This window comes from Dromiciops gliroides, chromosome 2, assembly GCF_019393635.1.
Source record: "Dromiciops gliroides isolate mDroGli1 chromosome 2, mDroGli1.pri, whole genome shotgun sequence".
In the NCBI taxonomy this organism is placed as follows: Eukaryota; Metazoa; Chordata; class Mammalia; order Microbiotheria; family Microbiotheriidae; genus Dromiciops; species Dromiciops gliroides.
This window is the reverse complement of record NC_057862.1, coordinates 175,786,947-175,812,393: the sequence shown is the minus strand read 5'-3', so window position 1 is coordinate 175,812,393 and position 25,447 is coordinate 175,786,947. Positions and strand designations below refer to the sequence as shown.

The 25,447-nt window shown below is 42.7% G+C and overlaps 1 protein-coding gene and 1 long non-coding RNA gene across 4 annotated transcripts; one reads left to right on the top strand and one right to left on the bottom strand.

The window, feature by feature from the left end:
- Nucleotides 1–7,959: 7,959 nt before the first annotated feature.
- Nucleotides 7,960–15,468, top strand: NGDN (neuroguidin). Its single transcript, XM_043989959.1, has 11 exons — nucleotides 7,960–7,992; nucleotides 9,136–9,195; nucleotides 11,093–11,164; nucleotides 12,210–12,347; nucleotides 12,688–12,772; nucleotides 12,863–12,915; nucleotides 13,332–13,452; nucleotides 13,546–13,714; nucleotides 14,513–14,669; nucleotides 14,800–14,857; nucleotides 15,329–15,468. Exons 1-11 carry the CDS (start codon nucleotides 7,981–7,983, stop codon nucleotides 15,346–15,348), a joined length of 945 nt encoding a protein of 314 aa, XP_043845894.1. The 5' UTR covers nucleotides 7,960–7,980; the 3' UTR covers nucleotides 15,349–15,468.
- Nucleotides 13,584–24,439, bottom strand: LOC122744457. 3 transcript variants are annotated; one of them, XR_006355081.1, is made up of 4 exons: nucleotides 23,934–24,439; nucleotides 22,083–22,118; nucleotides 16,976–17,206; nucleotides 13,584–13,716 (listed from the first exon to the last, which is right to left on the bottom strand). It is a non-coding gene; the product is annotated as an uncharacterized LOC122744457 (long non-coding RNA). The 3 variants fall into 3 exon arrangements; XR_006355079.1 differs by lacking the exon at nucleotides 13,584–13,716 and adding an exon at nucleotides 13,723–14,053; XR_006355080.1 differs by lacking the exon at nucleotides 13,584–13,716 and adding an exon at nucleotides 13,723–14,053 and having other exon boundaries at nucleotides 23,993–24,439.
- Between the last annotated feature and the right edge of the window lie 1,008 nt (nucleotides 24,440–25,447).

Sequence of the window (25,447 nt, the reverse complement as noted above, 5' to 3'; positions counted from 1 at the left end):
GAGAAACGTTTAACAAAATAAACAAAAATGCAATACAACAAAGATAATGTTAATGTATGGTTTTCTAAGTCAATCAGTGATCTGCAGGTATCTTTTCCATTTCAGTTTGACACCATCGCCCAAAGGCAAATGTCTCATTGGCGACCAGTGTTTTTCTCTACACTTCAGTTCTACTCCTGATTAGCTTCTACTTTCATTTTGCTCTCTTCCTACACCCCACTTGCTTTCCCTTAGCCCTAGACTGTGTCTGCTTGAGATTCAGACCTCTGAAACAAATTGTGTATCCTAGATTAATAGTGTGAATTGGACTCAATGGTGGTTAAAGGTGGAGGAGAGGGGGCAGCTAGGTGGCACAGTGGATAGAGCACCGGCCTTGGAGTCAGGAAGACCTGAGTTCAAATCTGACCTGGGACACTTGACACTTGCTAGCTGTGTGACCCTGGGCAAGTCACTTAACCCCCATTGCCCCGCAAAAACAAAAACAAACAAACAAAGGTGGAGGAGAACTGGAATCTGGGTAAAATGGAAACAAGGAATGAAAAATAGGAAACAATTACATATCTTGACACACCTGGACACTGGAACAAAGTAGACAAATTGGAACTTGCTATTATATGTGAAATATTTGGCAACTCAAGGCTCAGAGGCAAAGAAGACAGTTTGTGCAGAAGGCAGAGACTGAATGAATGAATTTGGTGGTGAGACCAACATCTAATAACAAATGTTATGATAATAAGCTTCAAATGGACCTAAATATAAAAGGTCACATCATTTAAAAATTAAGAAGAAAATAGAGATACCTTGTACAACTATGGATAAGGACATAATTCTTCTTCTGCTTCTGCAGGGCAATGGGGGTTAAGTGACTTGCACAGGGTCACACAACTAGTAAGTGTTAAGTGTTTGAGGCCGGATTTGAACTCAGGTACTCCTGAATCCTATCCACTGTGCCACCTAGCTACCCTGAGACATAATTATTAACAAAATAAAGGGTAAATAAGAACTGGCCATAGAAGGAAGATTAAATGGACAATTTCAACTGTACAAAAACTGAAGCAGCTAGAATTAGAAGAGAAGCAGTAGTTTGGGGAAAATCTTTGCAGCAAATATCATGGATAAAATATCCAAGATCTATAGTAAATATATGCAAATATGTAAGGATTAAAACCATTCTCTGAAAGGTAAGTTGTTAAAGATAGTTTTCAAAAGAGAAAATCCATGCTATCCACAATTGTATGAAAGTTCCAAATCAGTAATAATAAAAGAAGTACAAGTTAAAACAACTCTAAGATAGCAAAAATGGCAAATATTGGAAGAAATATAAAAAGACTGGCACACCAAAGCAGTATTACTGGAGCTATGAATTGGTCCAGTGATTTTGGAAAACACTCTTTAAATGGACAAAAGTTATCAACTAGTACTTAATTACATAAAATACAACATAAAAGTTATCAAATAGTCAATAATTTTTATCTAGAAGTACTAATACTAGGCATATTACCAAGTAGGTAAAAGACAGAGGGAATTATCCCATTTACGTACAAATATTTATGCTGTGCTTTTCATATTAGTAAAGAAGTAGAAGGAAAATGGATGAAAAATGATTAAAGAACCACCAATGAAGTGGAAATGAAAGCAATAATTAGGAGCTATTTTGCCCAACTGTATGCCCATAAAATTGACAATCTAAATGAAATGGATACATATTTACAAAAATAGAAATTGCCTAGGTTAACTGAAGAGGAAATAAAATTCTTAAATAGGCCCATTTTAGAAAAATAAATTGAGCAAGCCATCAATGAACTCCCTAAGAAAAAAATCTCCATTGCCAGATGGGTTTACAAGTGAATTCTACCAAACATTTAAAGAATAATTAATTCCAATACTATACAAATTATTTGGAAAAATAGGCAAAGAAGGAGTTCTATGAAATAATGGTGTTGATACCTAAACCAGGCAGAGCCAAAACAGAGGAAGAAAATTATAGACCAATTTCCCTCAATGAATATTGATGCAAAAATCTTAAATAAAATATTAGCAAGGAGATTACAGGAAGTGATCACCAGGATAATATACTATGACCAGGTGGGATTTATACCAGGAATGCAAGGCTGGTTCAACATTAGGAAAACTATCAACATAATCAACCACATCAATAACAAAATTAACCAAAATCGTATGATTATCTCAATATATGCAGAGAAAGCATTTGAAAAAATACAACACTCATTCCTATTAAAAACACTAGAGGGGGGCAGCTGGGTGGTGCAGTAGATAAAGCACCGGCCCTGGATTCAGGAGTACCTGAGTTCAAATCTGGCCTCAGACACTTACTAGCTGTGTGACCCTGGGCAAGTCACTTAACCCCAATTGCTTCACCAAAATTAAAAAAAAAAACCACTAGAGGGGGCAGCTAGATGGCACAGTGGATAGAGCACCGGCCCTGGAGTCAGGAGTACCTGAGTTCAAATCCGGCCTCAGACACTTAACACTTACTAGCTGTGTGACCCTGGGCAAGTCACTTAACCCCAATGCCTCACTAAAAAACAAAACAAAACAAAAACACTAGAGGGCAGCTAGGTGGCACAGTGGATAGAGCACCAGCCCTGGATTCAGGAGGACCTGAGTTCAAATCTGGCCTCAGACACTTGACACTAGCTGTGTGACCCTGGGCAAGTCACTTAACTCTCATTGCCCCGCAAAAATAAATAAATAAATAGAAATAAAGTAACGGTAGACAATATAAAATACTTGGGAGTTTACCTGCCAAGACAAACCCAGGAATTCTATGAACACAATTACAAAACACTTTTCACACAGATAAAATCAGATCTATATAATTGGAAAAATATCAATTACTCATGGATAGGCTGAACTACTATAATAAAAATGACAATTCAACCTAAATTAATTTACCTATTCAGCACCATACCAATAAGAATACCTAAAAATTATTTTATAGAGTTAGAAAAAATAATAACAAAATTCATCTGGAAGAACAAAAAGTCAAAGGAACTAATGAAAAAAATTCACAGGAAGGTGGGCTAGCCATACCAAATCTAAAGCTATACTATAAATCGACAATCATTAAAACTATTTGGTACTGGCTAAGAAATAGAGTGGTGGATCAATGGAATAGGTTAGGCACAGGAGACACAGTAGTAAATGACTACAGTAATTTACTGTTTGATAAACCCAAAGACTCCAGCTTCTGGAATAGGAACTCATTATTTGACAAAAACTGCTGGGGAAACTGGAAGACAGTATGGCCGAAACTAGGCATAGACCAACATCTTACACCTTATACAAAAATAAAGGTCAAAACATTTTCAAGAGGGGCAGCTAGGTGGCGCAGTGGATAGAATGGATTCAGGAGTACCTGAGTTCAAATATGACCTCAGATGCTTGACACTTACTAGCTGTGTGACCCTGGGCAAGTCACTTAACCCCAACTGCCTCACCAAAATGTTTTCAAGATTTAGACAAAAAGGGCGATATCATAGATAAATTAGGAGAGGAAGGAGTAGTTTACCTCTCAGATATATGGAGAGGAAAACAATTTATGTCCAAACAAGAGATAGAGAACACTATGAAATGCAAGATGGAAGACTTTGATTACATTAAATTAAAAAGTTTTTGTACAAACACAAGCAATGCAGCCAAAATTAGAAGGGAGGCAGAAAGCTGGGAAACGATTTTTACAGCCAGCACTTCTGATAAAGGCCTCATTTCTAAAATATATAGGGAATTAGGTGGCAGCTAGGTGGCACAGTAGATAGAGCACTGGTCTTGGATTCAGGAGGACCTGGGTTCAAATCCAGCCTCAGACATTTGACACTTACTAGCTGTGTGACCCTGGGCAAGTCATTTAACCCTCATTGCCTTGCCAAATATAAATAAATAAAATATATAGGGAATTAAAACAAATTTATAAAAATCCAAGTCATTCTCCAATTGAGAAATGGTCAAAGGATATGAACAGGCAGTTGTTGTTGTTGTTGTTTTGTGGGGGCAATGGGGTTTAAGTGACTTGCCCAGGGTCACACAGCTAGTAAGTGTCAAGTGTCTGAGGCTGGATTTGAACCCAGGTCCTTTTGAATCCAGGGCTTTATCCACTGTGCTACCTAGCTTCCCTAGAGTATTTTTTCATATGGCAATAGATAGCTTTGATTTCTTCATCAGAAAACCACCTGTTCAGGGGCAGCAAAGTGGCGCAGTGGATAAGGCACCAGCCCTGGATTCAGGAGGACCTGAGTTAAAATCCAGCCTCAGACACTTAATCCTTACTAGCTGTGTGACCCTGGGCAAGTCACTTAATCCTCATTGCTCTGCAAAAACAAAAACAAAAACAAGAAAAAATGCTCTAAATCACTATTGATTAGAGAAATGCAAATTAAAACAACTCTGAGGTACCACCTTGCACCTATCAGATTGGCTAAAATGACCAAAAAGGAAAATAATCAATGTCAGAGAATCTGTGGAAAAATTAGAACACTAATGCATTGTTTGTGGAACTGTGAACTAATCCAACCATTCTGGAGAGCAATTTGGAACTATACCCAAAGGGCTATGGGACTGTTCATACCCTTTGACCCAGCGGTACCACTGCTAGGTCTGTATCCCAAAGAGATCATAGAAGAGGGAAAAGGACCCACATGTTCAAATATTTATAGCAGCTCTCTTTGTGGTGGCAAAAAATTGGAAATCAAGGAAATGCCCCTCAACTGGGGAATGGCTAAACGAGTTGGGGTATATGAATGTAATGGAATACTATTGTGCTGTAAGAAACTATGAGCAGGAGGAGTTCAGAGAAACCTGAAAGGACTTACATGAACTGATGCTGACTGAGAGGAGCAGAACCAGGAGAACATTGTACATAGTTATGGTAACGTGTGATGAACAATGGTGATAGACTTGGCTCTTCTCAGAAGTGGAATGATCCAAAACAATTTCAGAGAACTCATGATAGAAAATGTTCTCAACATCCAGAAAAACGGACTGTGGATAATCAATGCAGATTGAACCACCATTGCTTCTGTTTCTACTTTTGAGCTGTTTTTTCCCCTTCTTTTCTGAGGGTTTTCCCTTGTGCTCTGATTCTTCTTTCACGAGATGACTAATGCATAAATATGTTTAATGTGATTGCACATATATCAGATTGCTTTCTGTCTTGAGGAGGAGGGAGGGAAGGGAGGGTGGGAGAAAAATTGGGAACTAAAAATCCTATGAAAACAAATGTTGAAAACTATCCTTATGTATAACTGGAAAATAATAAAATATTTTTATTTATTAAAAATGATTAGGGGCAGCTAGGTGGCACAGTGCATAGAACACTGGCCCTGGATTCAGGAGGACCTGAGTTCAAATCCGGCTTCAGACACTTAACACTTACTAGCTGTGTGACCCTGGGCAAGTCACTTAACCCCAACTGCCTCACACACACAAAAAAGATACTAAAAATGATTAAAGAATAACTGGACAAACTCTGCTATACAAATGTATTGGAATGTAATTGTGCTTTAAGGAATTATAGAAATATAGAGGAAATATAGAGATTTTAGAGAAACTTGAGAAGATATGTGTGAATTGATACAGCATAAAGTAAGCAGGACTATGAGAATAATCATGTGGTCATTATGACCCCAATAAAGTAAAAGAAATCAATAATAACAGACTTTGTATTTTGGAGGACTTGATGGTGAAGCATCAAGAGAGGGGATGGGAGAGGGAGAACACTGAACCAATCCAAATATCAGATGCAGAAATACCTTGAGAGTGTCCTCACACTACTTATTCTGACCACTATGTGAGTTCATACCATGTGTGAGCTCTCTGGAAAAACAGTCTTTTGGGTAAGTGTGTGGCATTCAAACTACATGGCCAGCCCATTGGAGTTGGTCTCTCTGAAGTAGAGTTTGAATGCTTGGCAGTTCAGCTCTAGAGAGGATCTCAATATCTGGTACCTTATCTTTCCAGACAGGATCTTCCTGAGGGAATTTAAGTGGAAGTAGTTTGGTTTTTTGGAATGGTGCTGATAAACTGTCCAGATTTCATAGGCATACAAGAGTGTAGTCAGCACTACTCAACTTTCAGTTTGGTATGCAGCCTGACACCTCTTCTCTCCCACACTTTCTTCCAAATGCTCTGGAAATAAGTGCCTCAACCTTATCATATATGTGGACAGCCCTAGAGAGTTTACTGCCAAGGTAAGTGCACTTACCCACAGCATTCAAAATTTCTCCATTTACTATAATCCACTCCCTTGAGGGGAAGCGGCTACCAAACAGCTGCAATTCAGCAGGAAAGCAGCAGATGGCAGTACCTGCCAATGCTTAGCTCAGAGTAGGTACTAAAATAAAGCTTGTTGAAATGAATTGTTCATCAGAGAAATAGCTGATGCCAGCGTTTCTGAGAAATAGCACACTAAAGATCCCCTCAAGTCAGATTTGTCTTTTGCCTACTTTGCTTCCCTCTCAGCAGCAATTCTTCCAACCCACCTCAGATATGGGTTGGGTTGAGTAAATTCGACTTCTGTCCTGCCCCTGGCAGCTAGCACTAAATCCTCGAAGATCGGCCTGATGTTTTACTTAGCAGGACAGAAGGATGTGGGAAGGGGGCAAGCTGGAGTTTGGTAACTCTCCCCTGTGTTTTTGTACCTCCGATCAAATCACTGCTCTCTCTACATTTCAATTTCATTTTCCATTTGATGAGGAGCGTTTATTAAAGGGCCCACTACGTATGTACATAGAGTGCTTCAGAACTACGATCTTGTTTAAGCCTCATTACAACCCCGGTGAGTAGGTGCTATTATTCTCCACATTTTGCAGTGGGAGGAAAGTTACTCTCTCAGGTGGTAGGCCTCCACCAGTCGGAGGACCATGGATTAGGGCCTTGAAGAGCCACAGGCCACAGCTCCTGAGTGACTTATAACCGGTAACTGCCGCATCCCGTGTTGGGTAGAACCCCATGAGGAGTAGCTGAAGTGTCCGCTCCAGGGCGCTGGTCTGGGCGGATCAATATGGAAAACAAGCTGTTGCCCATACAGCAGGTTTTCCCTCTCCCCAACATTTGGTAGATCCAAAACACATTATCATCTCAGGCTGGGTTTGAACTTGCGACTTGTTGACGCCAAGTCAAAGACTGCGCCCCCTAGCTGCCCAATGGAATATAAGCTAACGGTGGGAGGGGCTGCTGTTTCATCTTTGTCTTTGCATCCTCAGTTCCTACCTAAGACACTGCCCTCCCCAAGACCGCCTCGGGAGGTCTGTTAAATGTACAGCGGGACTTCCCGGCTCTCTTGACATCGCGAGGTCCGCGGCTGGCACTCGGGCTGTCCTTCATTCCTTGCTCGGTAAAGCCCCGAGAAACAAAGCCCTGCAACTATCCGGCCGGAGGACGTGAGGCCGAAAAGCAGAGTATGTGCACACCGCCCAGGACACAACAGCGACACCCGATGGCGAAAGAACCAGCCTCAAGACTGATATTGGATATCAGTGAAAAGGTTTCTGGGTCTTGGAGCTCAGTAGTCTTTCCTCTTTTCTCACTGGGCTCCTTCACTTCCCGATGGTTCACTAGCCCGTCAATCAATTGTTTCTAAGATTCTCATTGGTTGTTCTGGGTTTCGTGGTCTCCGCCCGCTGCGGCCCTCCCCCACCCCCCCAACTCCCGCCCCCTCCGCTTCTCTTAGCTATCCATTGGTTGTTCTGACCTATCAATTACAATCTCTTCTTCAGCCGGGACTTCTCGTGACCATTTCTCCGCCTCCTGACTCTCTGCGTGCGTCACCCATCTCTTCATTCCATTGGCTGGCTCCATCCCTCTACTTTGGGGATTGACATTACCTCGTATTCTTATTGGTTTACATTTAGCGAGGGGCGCTATTGATTGGTTCTGGGGTCTCTCCGTCTGCTCTGGGCGGAAATCAGCTGTGCTGAGGTATGGGTCTTATTGGGCGAGGGGAAGGAAAGCAATGCTTCCAAGATGGCGGCGCCGGTGAGTGTCGCGTGGGTTTTTCTGTCTTATCTAGCTTCAGGGGCTCGAGTCTTTTTCCTGACACCGGACCGTGGACCGGGTTGACATCCATGAGGAGCGGACCCTCCCGCTGCAACCCTAGGAAGCTGTCAGGGCCCAGCCGAGCCGGGGCTCTGGGATAGAGGGGGCCCCAGGGATTCCTTCTCCTCCTCTCGGGAGTACGGGCTTCGGTTGACTAGAGGCTTTGTGTGGAGGGAAGGGTTTGGGGTAGTAGTTTTAAAGTGATGATACCCTGGGAAGCCAAGCGAGGAGTCCTTAACGAACCTGGTGTCTGACTTGGAACGGGCTTAGGGCTGAGGGGCGATGAGGGAATGGTTCAAGGGTTCTTCTCTCCCCCAAGCCTGATCCAAGTGTTCCTCTGCCCCTTCTGCCGATTCCCTCTTCAGAGTGCCCCCTCGACCCCCACCCCCACCCCCTTACTGCTTCAGAGATCCCTCTGCCCCCCAGCTGATCCTTGCCCAAAGCCTTCCCCTTTCCTCAAGCCTGGTCCAAAATGCCCCTCTGCCCCTCCAGTTGATTCTGGTCCAAGGACTCCTATCCCTGCCCACCGCTTCTTCATTTCAGTCTAAAGTGTCCCCTAAGCCTTGTCCAAGTGATCCTCTGCCCCTGTAGTTGATTCTGGTCCTAAGACCTCCCCCACCCCCACCCCACAGCTTTATCCTGGGTTAGGTGTCCAGCCAGCAGTAGGGTTTTTTTGTTTTGGGTTTTTTTTTTTAGCAATTACATTGGGTTTTGGGGTGGGAGGGAGACACCTGTACATCTATCCATAGTCACCTGATTTGGGAGTGAAGGATATGGAGGAAGATAATGCCTTAAAGCTTGGGGCTCTTAGCCATCCTCCAAGGCGCCTTAGTTAGCACCTCCAGATCAGAGGAAAGGAGTAGGAGGCCTTCTCAGTTTTGGTGACACTCCCAACATTTATAGTATTCAAGTCACAGGGGATCTGGAGCTTAGGGATGAAGCACCATATCCATCGGTCAACCTTAGAGGTTGAGACAATGCAGGCACAGAGTTCACAAGTGAAATTTATGGGATAGTTTGTCTTTATTGAGGGAAAAAAAGTAGTTTGATTTTTTTTTTCTTTCTCTCAACTCTCCCTTATAGGAGGTGCTAGAGTCAGACCTGCCGCTTGCACTGTCTCTTTTGAACAATCTCCAGGAGCAGGTGAGCAGTATGATGGCTTAGTGGCAAATCTGCAATGGGAGTCATCTCTAACTTCAATATGTAGCCTTGTCCCATGTTCACTTATTTGATTGTTTGGTGTTATCTGTAATGAATGGCTATCTTCCTTTTCTGCGTTGTTGTTCGTCCTTCATTCTCTGACATAGTGGGTGATGTCAGGACTTGCAGTGAATTGGATTTAAGTGAGGCAGGGCTGTGCAAAGTCACTGGCCTCACTCCCCTTTTCTGCTTAAAAGCCAAGTGAAAAGACAATCAGTCAATCAAGTATTTATTAAACCTCTAACTGGGCATACAAATCCAAAGACTGAAGTAATCAATCTGCTTGCTCTGAGCTTACAGTTTAATTGGGATGAGACTACAAGTCTATATAAAAGTACATGCAACAAATACAATGTTAATAAATATGAATGTATACGAAGTAGTCAAATAAATATGAGGTAGTTTGGCAGGGAGGATATTAACAGTTGGTAGGATCAGGAAAAGCTTTGTACAGAAGAAGGTGCTAGAGCTGCATTTAAAAGCTAGAGGGGGGCAGCTAGGTGGTACAGTGGATAGAGCACCAGTCCTGGAGTCAGGAGGACCTGAGTTCAAATCCAGCCTCAGACACAACACTTACTAGCTGTGTGACCCTGGGCAAGTCACTTAACCCCCCCCCAAAAAAAAAAAAGAAAGAAAGAAAAGTAAGAGAGGGACTCTGAGTCAGAGCCAAGGAAGGAGTCCATGGTGATGGGAGATGCAATATCTATTTGAGGAACAGAGGGAAGACAGTTTGTTTGGATTGCAGAGTGTGAAAGAAGAAATAACCAGTGAAATCGGAAAGATAAGTTAGGGTCAAGTTTTATAGGTCTTCAAAAGCTACACAGAGGAGTTTATATTTTTATCTTAGAGGCAATAGGAAGCCTCTGGAGTTGTTTAAGTCAGGTATTACCTGGTTAGATATGCATTTAAGAAACTGGGTGGCTAGATGAATACATGGCTAATTTAGGTTTGACTTCTGTGCCAATGGAAACTGAGTTTTAGCTGAAAGGTACCCTAGTAGTGATGTCCAGCTCCTTCAATTTATATATAAGGAACTGAAACTCAGATTTAGTCACTTAATCAAATTAGTGTTAGAACTATATGATAATCTCATTTCCTAATCCCAGTCCAATGTTCTTTTATTAAATTTCTTGTCAGACATCACTTCAGTGTTCTTTTCCAAGATGGTAGCAATTGAATTCAGATTCAGAAGACCTGGCTTCAGGTCTCAGTATTTGCTAATCATTTAATCTCTTAAGAGTCTTTTCCTCATCTGCGAGATAGAAATTAAAATTTTTATACTACCTACCTCATGGGTGAGCTGTGAGTAAAGCAAATTAGTAGGCTGTGCCTACCTTGTTCTTGGCACTGTGCTAAGAGCACTGAACAGTGGCTTATGAATTACAAAGTACTATGTGAATGGGAACTATTATCACGGCACCTGTGATCTAATTTTTGCCACAATTTTTTTGTAACACTGTAGTAAAGTTTCTATCCTTTAAGGATAAGATTTTTCTTACTAAACCAAAAATTTTCTCTATCCACTAATACCCCTCTGAGATTGTCTCTCCCTTGGGATGTTTGTGGGTCAAGAAGCATACAGTACTTCAAGGAGTATTTTCTTTTTTCTTTTTTTTTTTTTGCAGGGCAATGGGGGTTAAGTGACTTGCCCAGGGTCACACAGCTAGTAAGTGTCAAGTGTCTGAGGTCGGATTTGAACTCAGGTACTCCTGAATCCAGGGCCGGTGCTTTATCCACTGTGCCACCTAGCCACCCCCCAAGGAGTATTTTCTAGCCCCTTTTAGTCAACCCCACAGCTGCTTATTGATGTTTTTCCCTATCTTATTTGGTCTTTTCTCAGGTGGTGGCTGTAACTTCGCAAGTTCAAGCTCTGACAAAGAAAGTTCGGGCGGGCGCCTATTCTACAGACAAAGTAAGTGCTGCTGGGGAATAGGGATTCCTGAAATGTTTGTTGCTTACTGTGCTCTTTGGGAGAGGTCTGACTTCTTCATTTACTTTTCTCTTTTCATTTCCTGTTCTTTCTCATTTTTTAGTTATTTTTCTGGCTTTTCCTATGCCATTTTTCTCTCTGCTTGAAACCTTATTTGAGCAAGTTCCTGGCCAGTTTGTTTGTTGAGTTTTTGCTTATGGCACCTACCACAGCCCATAAGACCATGCTACCTTGACTTGGTTTGTTTCACCATATTTCTTAAACTGAGTTACTAATGTAAATCTTAGCTGTCTATATTATTTATTCAGCAAATATTGATTGTATACCTAATATATGGATATGTACTTTGCTCAGGGCTATTCAAGATACATAGTATCTACTGTCTCATGCTACTGTCCCAGGCTTCCAGTGTTTACATTTAGTTGGGGAACTGAAGACATGTAAAAATGGCTACAATACAAAGCAGCATATGAAAAGTACTGCATTAGTACAGTACACAATAAGTAATTCAGGAATTAGAGGGAGAGTGAGATCATGCCTGACTATAGCAGGACTTGTTGAGGTCAGTGGATTATAACCTTAGTGGGTTGTGGGAGTCAGAGTTGTCTTGCTAGTAGCTGGTGGTGTTTTGGGTTTTTTTTTTTTTTCTTCAACCTTTTTAGTTGATTCTAGTTGGTGCCTTTATTTTCCTTATTCTTTCTATTACTAATGCTTCCTGATTGACCTTACCTTAATCCAGTCTTGTTTTTTTCTGTCCCTGTTCCCTGCTACGTTTTTGGAGTTTACATTTATTTCTCCCATCTTGTTTTGCTTCTCTTATACCATGCTGGCTCCCTTTGGTCAGTTTTCTCAGGTATCCCCAGCATTGTGTTAGATGTAGCCATCCCTTAGCCTTGGGGCTAACAGATGTCATGATTTGGGGGAGGGGCCTCAACTTGGAACAAGTCTGTCCTCTTTTCCCCTTTATGCTCTTTTCTTCTTCAGAAGCTATAGCTGGGTATGTTTCTCTTAATTATTCCCACCTCAGGGCCTTAGCTTATTGGAGGTGAAAGACCAGTTGTTACTCATGTACCTTATGGACCTGAGCTACCTCATCCTGGACAAGGCTTCTGGAAGTTCACTTCAGGAACATCCTTCAGTCCTGAGACTGGTGGAGATTCGAACGGTATGGAACCCTGATATGGTGTGTGGCAGCAGGTCCCTGCCATCCAGCCACACTGTGCCTGGTACCAGTGCCCAGGAAAGGGAGCCAAAGGAAGAAGAGCACACTTCTGCCCCACTTCTTTTTTGATGCTTCATCTGGTCACAACACAGTATGGCAGAAAGAACGCTGGGTCTCTAATCCCAGGAACTAAGTGTAAATCTTGCCTCTGTCATGATGTGTGTGACCTTAGGCCTGCCGCTTCTCAGCCTCAGTTCCTTCATCTGTAAAATGAGGGAATTGGACTAAACTGTCTCTGAGGCTCCTTCGAGCTCCAGATCTATGATCCTATGATCTTTTGTAGGTTTTAGAAAAGCTGCGTCCTTTGGATCAAAAACTCAAATATCAAATAGACAAATTGGTGAGAACAGCAGTGACAGGCAGCCTCAGTAAGTAGGGGACAAGGGTGAGCCTTATTGTCCCTTAACCAGGAATTTACCTGATAACTAATATTTGCTCGTTGGACTTTCTCTTTCCAGGTGAAAATGACCCACTTCGATTTAAACCTCGTCCCAGCAATATGATAAGCAAGGTAAAGGGACTATAAATTCACATCCCAGGAGTTTCTTGGTCTTTTGTAAGCCTCTCATTATAAGATTATGGAATTCTCAAGCTTCATTTACTCTCTGTGTTTTTATCTGCTCTTCCTTAATCATAACTTGTAGTGTTCCTTTTCTAATCTATTCTCCCAATATTGTCCCTAAATTGATTTAGAACAGTGGTATAAAACTCACATAGAAACACATGTATCCCTAGAGGCTGCATGCATATTGACCTAGAAAACCACATGACAATATTATCTATGTTCTATTGTATTTTTATTTATTTTATTAAATATTACCTAATTACATTTTAGTCTGGGACAGGCCACACCGGAGACTGTTGGGTGATGGCCCTGGGCTGGTGTTTGATGCCTCTGGTTTAGAACATTGTGTGTTCCTTGTGTAGTTGAGTTCTGAGGATGACGATGACCAAGAAACTGAGGAAGGACAGTCTGGGGTTTCAGGAAAGACCACAAAGGGAGCACCCAAGAAATACATCCCGCCTCGTTTGGTTCCAGTGCATTATGGTATACTTCACTATTGCCTTTTCCTTTCAACTTATGGTTTTCTTTTCCCTTCTTCTCTGTTTTGTGGTAATACTTGCTTGTTTTGCTCCACAGATGAAACGGAAGCTGAGCGTGAAAAGAAACTTCTGGAACGAGCCAAGAAGAGGGCCTTGAGCAGCTCTGTCATTCGTGAGCTCAAGGAGCAATACTCTGATGCCCCTGAAGAGATCCGTGATTCCCGGCACCCCCATGCCACTCGCCAGAGCCAGGAGGATCAGCACAGGTCTGCATCATGTCACCAAGAGAAATATGTTTGCTTTATGTAGGGCTGCATCAGGGTATTGGATGAAGACTGTTAATGAGACTGGAAGAAAGACAGTATCTACCACAGAGAGCAGGAGAAAAACCTGAGGTAGCAGCTTCCTAGAGTGAAGGATAGGAAAGCTCGGCACAATAGTGAGCGAACTTCCGGGGATTGAAAAGTAACATATTGGAATAAATTGTAGACTTTGGTGGGAGGAGGAAGGAGAATGTCTTTATGTTGGACTCTGATTTACCCACTGCTGGAGCTTTCCACATTAATGGCAAAGAGCAGAAGCAGTTCCTCGTAGTTTAGAGAATGCTTGATAAATTTAGGGAACAGAAAAAAATCTGAGTGAGCCTTGGATACAGATGGACTCATTTGCCTCAAGACCTGGCACATTTAAAGTGTCTAATAAATGCTACTGAGTGATTGCTTAGGTGGTAACTTAGACCCCATGAGAAGTAAGCTTTGGTTCTCAATAAGGATAAATACAGGACGTAGTTAATTTCTGTAATAATAAAAATAGAAAAGAAAAGCTGCCCAGCAGAATCTCCTAACAGCTGTTCTAGTAGGCTATCTCTATCTAGTAAGTTGATTTCTAGGTGGGTTCAAAGGCTTGGTATTTATTGTTTGTTGGCTGGCTTACTATGGGAATTCTGAGGAAATGTTTAGTCAAGAGATGACAAGAGGAAATTCACCCTCACTTTTTGTAACTGGAGGGTACCATGGAGCCTGCTGAATACGTTGTATTTGGCTTATGATGTGTTCCTCTGGCAGGATCAATTATGAGGAGAGCATGATGGTACGTTTGAGTGTCAGCAAGAGAGAAAAAGGACGGCGCAAACGAGCACATGCTATGAGTTCCCAACTTCATTCCCTCACACACTTCAGTGACATCAGTGCCTTGACAGGAGGAACCCCTCATCTTGATGAGGTGAGGTTTGGAGAGAAGTGGGTGGGGAACATTCTTTGTTGTTATTGCATAACTCTATGAGGTAGGAATAAACTTTTTCTCAGCTGAAGGAGCTCATGATCCCTTTCTCCCCCATAAAATCTATCTTCAGGACCAGAATCCCATTAAGAAGCGAAGGAAGGTGTCTAAGAAGGGTAGGAAGAAAAAAGGTTAGTGTGTGATTATACCTGAGGTAGGTCTGGGTGGGAACTGTGGGCAGAGGTTGCTAGAGTTTTGAGGATTAATTGTCCTGGTTTCCACTGATCTCTGAATTATCCCTTCCTGTACAATAATCTCCTTTGGGTGGAGTAGGTCATTCCTGCTTCTCAGGCTGATGATCACTCTCACTTATAAAGAGGACTTTTGGTTACTATTTCTGGGGCTCCATGGCTGCTCTGTCAATTCTTTGTTCCATCGGGCAGGACTCTTCAGTTCTTCCCAAAGGAAAGGAAGCCTTTATCTCATTTCACCTTGGTCCCCTTCTAGTCTTGTGTTCTAGGAGAACATAAATAGCACTGACTGCCCAGTGGTCCTTTCCTGTTTTGATCCCTTCTACCTGACCTTTATTTACTCTTGTCTCTTTAGCTCCCCCCACCCCCTACCCCATCTTTTGCCTCACTCTCGGTTTCCCTTCCTTTCAGGTTTTCGGAGGCGTCGGTGATTTTCTCATGTTTATGTATACATGTATCACCCTGGGATTTTTATGTTCCATGGGGTTCTGCTGTTTATATTCAGTGGTTGCTTTGAATACATTTGTAGAACCATTCTTATTAATAAAATTAAATTAATTTTTAAAATGAAAGTCCTTTTCTGACATGAATTGTATGGGTAGAGTGATTGAAATTGGGGCCCCTATTTTGGATCAGGGTGGTGGAAAGTGAGAGAAAATTGCGCATTTTGAAGGTGAAAGAAGGAGAAAAGGGAAAATTTTCAGGAAAAATAATTCATTTTTGTTAGATAAATGAGAAAAAGGTAGAAGATGACAATCATCTCTTCTGAGTCATCTTAAGTATTCATTGCTTCAGGAGATTCCTTTTAGCTCTGTTTTGGCTTATTATTTTGTTACATGTTTTCAATAATATAATTACCCTAGAGGTTTAACTGAGTAAATCCTGAGTAATGTGTCCTGTAGACCACGAGGTGGCAGTAGATATTCATGAAATGACTTCGTTATCAAACTAAACATGACTCTACCTTAGCGATGAAAGTTTTCCCATTTTTTTCACACTCTGGATTTATCTCATTTCTTTCTATCTTAGTATGATCAGGGGACTGGTATTCTTTGATCATTTAGTGGGCCTGGAAAGATTTTCTGGCGATAATGATTGTGTAGCAACAGAATTTCAAATGGTATATTGAAAATTGAGGCAGCTCTGTGCTTTACAAACCTTCATGTCTCTTTTATAATCAATGATTTGGCTCATGAGCCTCACCTCAGTTGGCCACAATCTGTAAGAACTAGGAGTGATCTTTTATGGAAACGCTAATTAACAAGTAGATTTAACAGGAAACTGGTAGCTTATGAACAGACCAGAGGACGATCCATCCCCACAGCCAGAGCAACCAAACCCTACTAGTGAAGTTGAAGGCTATGTGTATCTTAGAACAAGAAGCAAACATTCCTACTTGGGGCATGAGTCTTTGAGACATGTTTCTTGAGTCCTGGGGCACCTGTGACCTGGTAAGCTGACATCTACATTGATGTTGATCATTTTGTTTTCAGAACACTTTTCTCTTGTTAGGAGTGGGGCATGGTAGTTGTAGTCACCTGACTCCAAGTAAATGAGTAAGGTTGGAAAGAGGCAGGGGTGTCTATAGCATCAAGATTGGTTGAGGCTTATGATCTTTAATGAGAGCCCAATCAAGGAGAAACTAGGATCTTCCCTCTGCTTTACTCCTATTAATAATCTATTACTTATTATTATTAATAATAATTACTCCTATTAATAATCTAGAATTATTGAGCAATGGTACAGATGTAAATGTAGGGAGTTGTTGGATATATCTAAATAGATACACACTTTAACTGAAGCCATTTTGACTCTGAAACCTGTGAGTTTGGATCTCGATTTTCTGGCCAGCATAGGCTTGGGAAGTCTTTGCTTATTGTATGCAATCTAGGTTAAAGATGGCATGGTGGGATCAGTGGCAAATTGGTCCTGTGCCTTATCTGGGCCTGTGAATGTCATAGAGGTAGACTCATATCTGGAGATTCCCTCTTACCCCCATAGCCTTAGGAGTGGCAAACCTTGAAGTAGAGTTGGAAATCATATTGAATTTAATCTTACCTAGATTGTGTAATAAAATGACATTCAGGAGACACTGAATCTGATTTGATCTTCTAGGCCTGTAGCATGGAGCAGTCCACACAACCACAAGTTGCAACCAAAGTGAACCAATCTTGGGGCAGCTAGGTGGTGCAGTGGATAAAGCACAGGCTCTGGATTCAGGAGGACCTGAGTTCAAATCCATCCTCAGATACTGTGTGATCCTGGGCAAGTCACTTAACCCTCATTGCCCTGCAAAAAAACCCCCAAAAAACAAACAAAAAAATAAAGTGAACCAATCTTAACTCTTAGTTCAACTGTTTGTTGGTAATTATGGTTCTAATGTTCAGAAAATTGCTATGATAAGGGGGATTCGTGTTCTCACATGTTTCTATTTTTCTGACATTTTTACACAGATAATAACCTTTCCATCTTTTGTCTCCCATCTACTTTTCTGATTAGTATCCTTGTCTTCAAGGAGATGGCTGATTCTTTCACCTATAATAGCAGTATCAAGGCTTATCTGATAGATCTATCAGTTCTAGAGTATAGTGATTCTTTCTCCACATGTTCCTTGGGCTTTCTGCCTAACCATGTGCCTTCATAGTTTGGTGTAGTAATTAGGGACAGGTTTCAAACATAAAAGTTGAATAGTGAAAATATTATTTTCATCTCTGAGAAGGGATTATCTAGTAGATGGAATAGAGGAAATGGAATACCAAGGTTCTTTAATAGCTTTTCTGATGTTTTGTATTTCTTTTATCCCTTGCCTTTATTAGTAGTTCTAGCATTGTGGACATTCAGACATAGTGAGAGTCCTCCAAGGGAACACTGAAAACATTTCCTAAATGACTCAGTTTTCAGTGATCATTGACTGTGGTTTAAGGGAACTGATAGTAAGTTGTTAGAACATTACCTGACCTATGTTATGATATAATGGAAAAGTACTGGAGTGGGAGCTGAGACCTTGATTCTAATCCATCCAGGCTCTCTCATTTGCTAGCCATATGATGTTTTCCAAGTTACCTTCTTTGTTTCAGTGTTTTTTCTAAGATAAGAGGGTTAGGTTTCATCACCTGAAGGTCCCTTCTAGCTTTAAAATTTTGTGATTCTGCTGTGGGCTTGAAACAGATTTCTCAAGAGGTCACATCATCATGGATTCTTAGGGTGAAGAAAAAAACCCTTTCCCTTTATGCAGTGAGTGTGACTTAGGAGGTGGGGGTGAGGTGTTTAGATTTTCAGCACCACGGAGAGTTCATATTATAAAGGAAGGATTCAGATGGCCATGCCAAAGCAAGCCTAATGTAAGGAGTTGAGTAATTTTGACTTGTTATATTACTGAAGTCAGTTCAGTTCTGCTTAAATTTCTTTGGTTTAGATTGGTACAAGTCATGTGCGAGGTAAGCATTAGCACAGCCTTGAAGGATTCCTACCCTGTCCACCTTGCAGATTATATTCAGTGAGCCAGAAGTGCTCTTTTTAGGTTTAGGAACCCTGTAACCAATTGACCAGCCTCAGGAATGCAGATGCCTGAAACAATAGATCTGTGTGCTACTCTGCTCCTTTGGTGCTAGGTTTGAGGGCTTTCACCAACTGTCCTGATTGATTCAGGACAAACTATCTCTGTTCTCTTGCTCTTCTTTACCAGTCGGCCCTTGAAAATAGTCGGGTAATTGTTGCATTATTTTAATATAGTCTCTTCTTTTGATTCTACTTGGATGGGGGCACCATTACTCTGGCTTTCTGCCCAGTCCTGCTATTGTCTTGATCTCATTGTTTGGGGGGGGGGGTTGGGGAGGTCTCAGATAAGCCCCTAAAGCCATGCCTTTGCATGTCTAAACTATCAATAATGAGAGCATCAAATTGGACAGAGTATATTAAGAGTCTATATTTCATGACTTTGAGTCAATAGGTGGCAGTATCCACTTGGTCTAGAATCCCTGATAACCTCCCCCCCCAATACATTTTATTGTGTGTCTACCCCATGGCCTGTATATTTTAGGTTATGAAGAACAGGTCGCATTGAAATCAAAATGGAGAGGAAGCAAAGCCCTCTGAGTGGAATTGAGAATGGGTGATATGTTGAATCCTGCGTACAAGTCTTTCCCTATGGGAGGACTTTCTTTGTGTCACCAGCACTTAGCACAGTGCTTGACACATAACAAATACTTGTTGACTTGACTGCAGTCAGTTGGTATGGGGCACCAGGAGAGAAAGCATCAGTGGAGCAGTTGAGTATGGTGTCGGCATTTGGGGCCCTGAGAGGTGAAAGAAGATAGACTGGGTTATATTAGAGTCAGGGCTAATGTGAGATTTGCCTTGGTAGGTTGGTGGTAAGGGAAGCAGAAATGGGTAGGACAGGTTGGAGGAAGGGAGCCCATGGTTGGGTTCCTCTGATGGAGAATATGGAAAGTTGACTAGAGGGGCTGCCGCAATCCTGTGCCTGTGTAACTGGGAGGGGGTTGCTGCTGTGTGCTGCAGCTGCATTGGCTCCCCTCCCCCATGCTTCCCAAGGAGCCCGAGCAGCACTGGCAAATCTGTCTTCATGTATTTATTATTATTAAAAATGTGACGGATTCTTCCTCCCTAGAAGCACAACAAATAGCACTGATCACATTTCTCCTTCTGCGAGGCTTCTGCTTTCTCTCTCATGACCTTCTTTTCTTCACCCCCACCCTCCCACCTTTGCTCTGTCTTACTAAGGGGGGAGGGGTGGCAGAGCTGGGGATACTCTCCTCCTTCTCTGAGCATGGTGGCTCCCCCGGGGTTTTTAATGATGGTTGAGAGTTTTGAGGCGATGCTAGGAGTAAGCAGATGAGTGAGGGGGGCTCAGGGCTCAGGAAGCTTTTGTAATGTTCTACCACTCAGTAGGAAGGGAAAAATCACTTGAAAATAAAGGCAGCAAAATTACTTCTCCAGGTGGGAGGAAATCTCCATCCCTCCTTTATTCTCCTGTGTGAATTCTGAGGACAGTCTGGTTATTCCCTTTGATGGAATGGAAATAGCCAGTTCTCCTGCCCTTCTTCCCTCCCCTTCCCTCCCCTTCTAAAGCCCACTTTCCCCAGGAAGAACCATTCAGAATCTATTCTTGAATACCGAGAGTGGCATTACCTGGAGGTTTGGCAGCTAGGTGCCTTGGCTTCTCAGTCCCCACCCCACCCCCTCACCCCTCAGGTTCTCATGCCTGGGCTAGAGCTTACAGGCTTCCTGGGCTCTTTTGTTGCTGTCTGTGAACCTTGGCCACACCCCTAGATGGTGCTGCTGTTGCTCTAGACTCCACTCCCCCTCATTCCCCCAGTACCATTTTCTCCCCTACATCACCCTCCCCTCCTCCCCACCCCTTCCCCAGCCTTCCATTGCCTGATTGTTATTCCACTAACGTCTCCCTGACTGTTCCCTTCCTCAAATTAATTTTGTGGCGCTCTTTTTCCGCAGTGCCATCTCCCTCCCCTCCCCCCTGCTCCTGCTCGCTCGCTTGTTCTCTTTTCCTAACCCTCCATTTCACTTCTCTCCTCTAGAACTGAGATTCTTTCCTTCTCCCTTTCTCCCCCCCCATCTCAGCAACCACCCCTCCCTTTCCCATTCCCATTTCACAAATGAATTTTCTGGCCAAAGGGGACTGAAGGAGTCAGAAACCTAGTGGTTTAGAGGAGAATACAAACAAGATGGGGGAGCTTAAGGGTCAGTGCTGAAGAGTAGGGCAGGAGAGTGATGGGCCTATGATGAGGGGGGGGGGGAATAATGGAGATGGAAAAGTGATTTGGGGGGTGGGAGGAGGAAGGCCGTGCTCTGAAATGTGATCTATGGTTCCTCTGGGGAAGCTCCAGTCATCACTCTTTGGAGTTCTCGGTGAATACTAGCTGGGGCAGCTGTGGTACCTCTGCTATGAGCACCTCATCTGCCTATTTTGATTGTGGCAGGTTTCTGGCTGCAGCCCAGGACCATAGCCCTCTGCCTTAGCCTGGTCCCCTTTAACTCATTGAGTTCTCGGCTGTGGGTCCTTTTGGTTCTAAAGCCCCACTCAATGACAATTCCAGACCCATACATTTCTGGGGGTTTTGTGTTCCACCTTGCCCCATAATTTTTTTTCCCCCATACCCAGATATCACATCTTGTTTTCAGTGCCCCAGACACTTGAGCTAACCTATTCAAGTGTTGATTGTAAAGTTACCCAATTTCTGAAATGGCAGATTTTCCTGATTGAATAAATCCTCATAAATTCCTTGGCCAACAGTTCCAACTCCTATCTCTGATACACCCTGGGAATTATTCAGCACAGTGGGGCTTCTGCCCCTTGCTGCAGGTTTTGGGGAAGGGAACTTTCTCAACACAAACCTAAAGAACCCAATCTTAGTTGTGAGCTCTGTTCTCCTGCCTTCTTCAGCAGTGTGGTTTCTGATGTATGGACTAAGGCCAGTTCTGAGACTGGAGAGTGATGAAGTCGACTCATCCATCAGAGCCAACTTGGCTGGATCTCGAGTTAGAAATTGAATGTAGAAACAGGAAGCTAGCTTCTTGGGTTTTCTGGCCAAATTCTTGGGGTCCCCATGGGAGAAGTGTTTTTGTTTGCTCTGCATCTCTCATTTTTCTACTGTGTGTTCTCCACAGCAGTGATGATGGTCCTATAGTCTCTGTTCCCCTGTCCTATTCTGTTTACACCCTTGAGTCCTAAGAGATGTCTGTTTTCTGATCCTGGGACCTCTGGTTTCCTAATGTCATACCAGAAACACGTCATGGAGTGATCTCTGCTCCAGTTCTCTGCCCCAGCAGGATTAAGAACAATACACAGAGTTCTTATCACCCGTTTTTCCTTAGGAGCATAGGGCATTTGAGCCAAATTGTCTCATTGATTCTCAGGTAATTATCTAGAATTATAGCTTTTTCCCCCATTTTTCAACTAGGAAAACTGAACCCCCTCTCTCTTTCTCACTGGGTGAAGTGATTTATCCCAAGCTTGCATGAGGCAGTCAGTGCTGATGCTGGCACTAGGACCCAGGCTCCCTGGGTCCTACTGTACAACCCTGAGATCTATTCAAAGATAATACAAGTGTAACTGTCAGGTGTTACTTTCAGCAAAGTACTTTATGTGCGTGCATTACAAGCATTATCTCATTTGTGACCCACTTACCTTGGCCACTCTGCTATGGACAAGCAATCAGGGATTCTGGGGATGAAACAGAAACATTATTTTCCAAAAGAAAAGGAGTCTTGAAAAGATAGTTTTTGTGATATCACATTTGTTTGACTTGCTGAAGATGTTAGCATCTGGGAGAGCTAATTTAAATAGCACTGGGGTACCTGCTCCCCTAGGAATGGGGCCAGTATTCCTTTTTGGCTCTATGCAATAACTGAAAGGGGACTATCAGGACATACCACTGATGCTCTTTGCTCTCCACATGTTTCTTCTCTGTGGGTCACAGTATTCTGGAGGTAGGAAACTCTGAAAGCACCTATCTTCTATTTCCTGATTCATTTGTTGGCTGTGCTACTGACCCAACTGGGTGACCTGAAGCAAGGGCCTTCCTGTCTTCCCGTCTCTGTTCATTAGGGAGAATAGTTTGTCCCCTGCCAAGGGGGATAGTATAAGCTTGAGTGGGATGGAATTGAAGAGCCTGGAAGGCCCTGAAATACACAGAAAAGCAGTTTCATTTTCTCTTAGCTCAAATCTTTCCTCAAAACTTAGCTTTAATTCAAAACACCAGACTTTTCTAGCACCATGTGGCACCTCCTTCCATTTAAGTATCACCAAGTCCCCAAATTTCTGAGACTTCTTGTATAAACAACCATTATTTTGACTATATTTGAGAATAATGTTTTATGCTTTTTAATATAAATCAAATTCACAATGGAAAGTACCATTCATAAACAAATCCATATGTTTCAGTGTGACTTGCATTTGGATCCCCCTCCAGACCACTTGGGAAGACCCTCTAGGGCTTTGCAGACCATACTCTCAGAATCACTGCCTTAAGACATTCCATCTTCCTATCTTACATCTGGACTGTTAGGTAGACCGTGAATAATGGGCAATAATGGGCCCTGGAGTTTCTGGTCTTATCTCTCCCCATGGAACCCCAAATGGTATAAAGACGAAATCAGAATTCCCAGTTAGAAAATCTTAATCAGCTACAATAAACCTTTGTTGCCACCTTTGCTGGTTTTCTGTCAACCAACCCAGGAAAACTGCATCTATTTCTTGATCTCTTCTGGCCCCTACACCCCTGCCCTACCTCCTTTTCTTTTCTGTTCTCTCAGACAGCTGGGGTTTCCCCCTTCCTTCCACGGCACAAACTTCCCTGTATTAACCTATCCAAGAGAGATTTGCTGCAGTGTCTAGCCTTTGTACCACTGGTGCCTGTCCCTCAAACTAGTACTCTGCTGGGGTTTCTTCTCATCATATCCTCCTTCCCCCATTTACACCTGACCCAGAGGGCCAGGTGGGGAGTTGCTCTGCTAGAGATCTGTGGCATTCCTTGACCATCCCTGCCCCACCTCCCCCAACACAGCTCCTGGACTTGGGTTCTGCAGCCTCATGTAGTCCCAGTTTCTTTTTCAGGTTGTTGGGTGACTTTTCCTCCACTTTCTATAAATCCCCACTTTGGTCCAGATGTTGTATAGTTTTGAGCAGGGTCTCTGAAGGGTCAGGTCCCTTTGTGCACCCAGTGATATCCAGCCTCCTCTGATCCGATAAGACAATATGTGTAAAGCACTTAGCACAGTGCCTGGCACGTAGGAAGTGCTGTATAAGTTAGTATTCTCTTCTCCTCCCCTTCCCCATTGACCTTCTGAAGAACTTTTGATGGTCTTATTGACTTCAATGCTCTTGTTTTCTCTGTCAAAGCTAGGGGCTAAGGAAGATATGGTATCTCTTGACATTCTGTCATGTTGTCCAACAGACAGTTCTTTGGCCCATCCCCCCTCCTTTCCTAGCTTTCTCCCCACTTTCTATTTCTAACCCCTCCTCTTGCCCTTCACTCACCTGTCTCCCTTTTGGTCACCATTATACCTTCCCCGCTTCCCTTCTCCTCCTCCACTCACCATCCTTAATCGTTTTTCTTGTTTTGGCCCTTGTCTTTCATCTCAAAATAGCTGTTAACCTCTCATGCCCAGGGAATGGCATGGTAAGAATAGAGATAGCAGGATAGAAGGTCCCTGAGTCAGGATACCTGGCAGCCCAATGGGTGGGTGGTCAGGTCATATCTTCCCCCTCTTTTCTTTAGTGGTCCTAAGGAGCTGGAGAACCCACGGTGCCAGATTCCTTTGGTGTTGGACAAGGTCCGACCTTGCCTTCTTCCTGATTTGGGAGAGGAAAGAATCTTTCCAGTCAGCTGCCTTTGTCCTTTGCTCTTTCAGTGAAATATATGGGTCTTGTCTGTCTGTCTTTCTCTTTCTCTCGTACCTTTTCTCCCTCTGTCTGTCCTTTCCCAGCACAAAGCGGTGGCAAGACTGAATGAGCCTGTCTGGTGGTTTTGCCAGCCTGTGCCCCTCGTTCCCGCCCCACCCCCTTTTGCCTTGCGTGCTGGGGTGGAGGGGGAGCCAGAGAGTGGTGGCATGGTGCCAGCCAACCCAGAACCATCTGCGGTGCCTTCTGTGCATAAGCCAGGCTCCTTCCCACCCTCCTCTCCTGATTTTCCTCTCCCATCGTTAATTAGCTGCTGAATTAATTAAATCCCATGTGCTAATTAACATTCCTACAGGGCACAATGCTGGGTCAGAAAAATGGGGGTGGTGAAGCAGGGCTACTGTCCAGAGTGAGTACGAAGGTGAGGAATAAGGAAGGTTGGATAGGGAGATGAGGGTGATGGAGAAAGAACCAAGTGGGAGGAAAGGAGGGAGCAGGAGGAGGAAATGAGACAATACATATTGCATTTAAGTTCTGTGTGTGTGTGTGTGTGTGTGTGTGTGTGTGTGTGTGTGTGTGTGTGTGTGTGTGCGTATGTATGTACCTATATATGTATAGGAATGGAAGTGATCATAGAAGGTAAAACCAATAAGGGATGAATATAGACATTGGATGTCTATATATATTCAATACAGACATTGAATGTGGAGAAAGGAAAGCTGAGGACTGAACTATTTCCACTTGCTAAAGCTTATGATATAGCAAATGCATATCAATTGTCTTATATTTCCACTGAAGAAATAAACTCTAAATTGTAGCAGAAAAAAATTAGTTTTTTATTTTTGTTTTTTAAAGGATGGACTTTCTTCTTATTAAGGTTATGAGATCACTGTAATGGAGTAGTAAAGAAGTTTACCTAGAGATAGAAGTCTGTCTCTCTTAATGAGTTAGAAGGAAGGTGGGGGGAGGAGATGGTTTTGAATCTTGAGGAATCTTAAATCTAGAGCAGTGGTATCAAACATGGAGCCCACAGTATTCTTCAGGGCAACTGGAACCAGATTAAAGTGTAATTGGGAAATAAAATTTAACAAAATAAATAACAATACAACAAAATAGATAATATGACATTTTAAAGCTAAGTCAATATGTGG

What these genes read in the sequence shown, in the direction of transcription:
- NGDN (XM_043989959.1), top strand. An exon ending in GACTGGTGGAGATTCGAACG is followed by an intron (nt 12,348 to 12,687) that starts GTATGGAACCCT and finishes GATCTTTTGTAG; the next exon opens with GTTTTAGAAAAGCTGCGTCC. An exon ending in AGCAGTGACAGGCAGCCTCA is followed by an intron (nt 12,773 to 12,862) that starts GTAAGTAGGGGA and finishes TTCTCTTTCCAG; the next exon opens with GTGAAAATGACCCACTTCGA.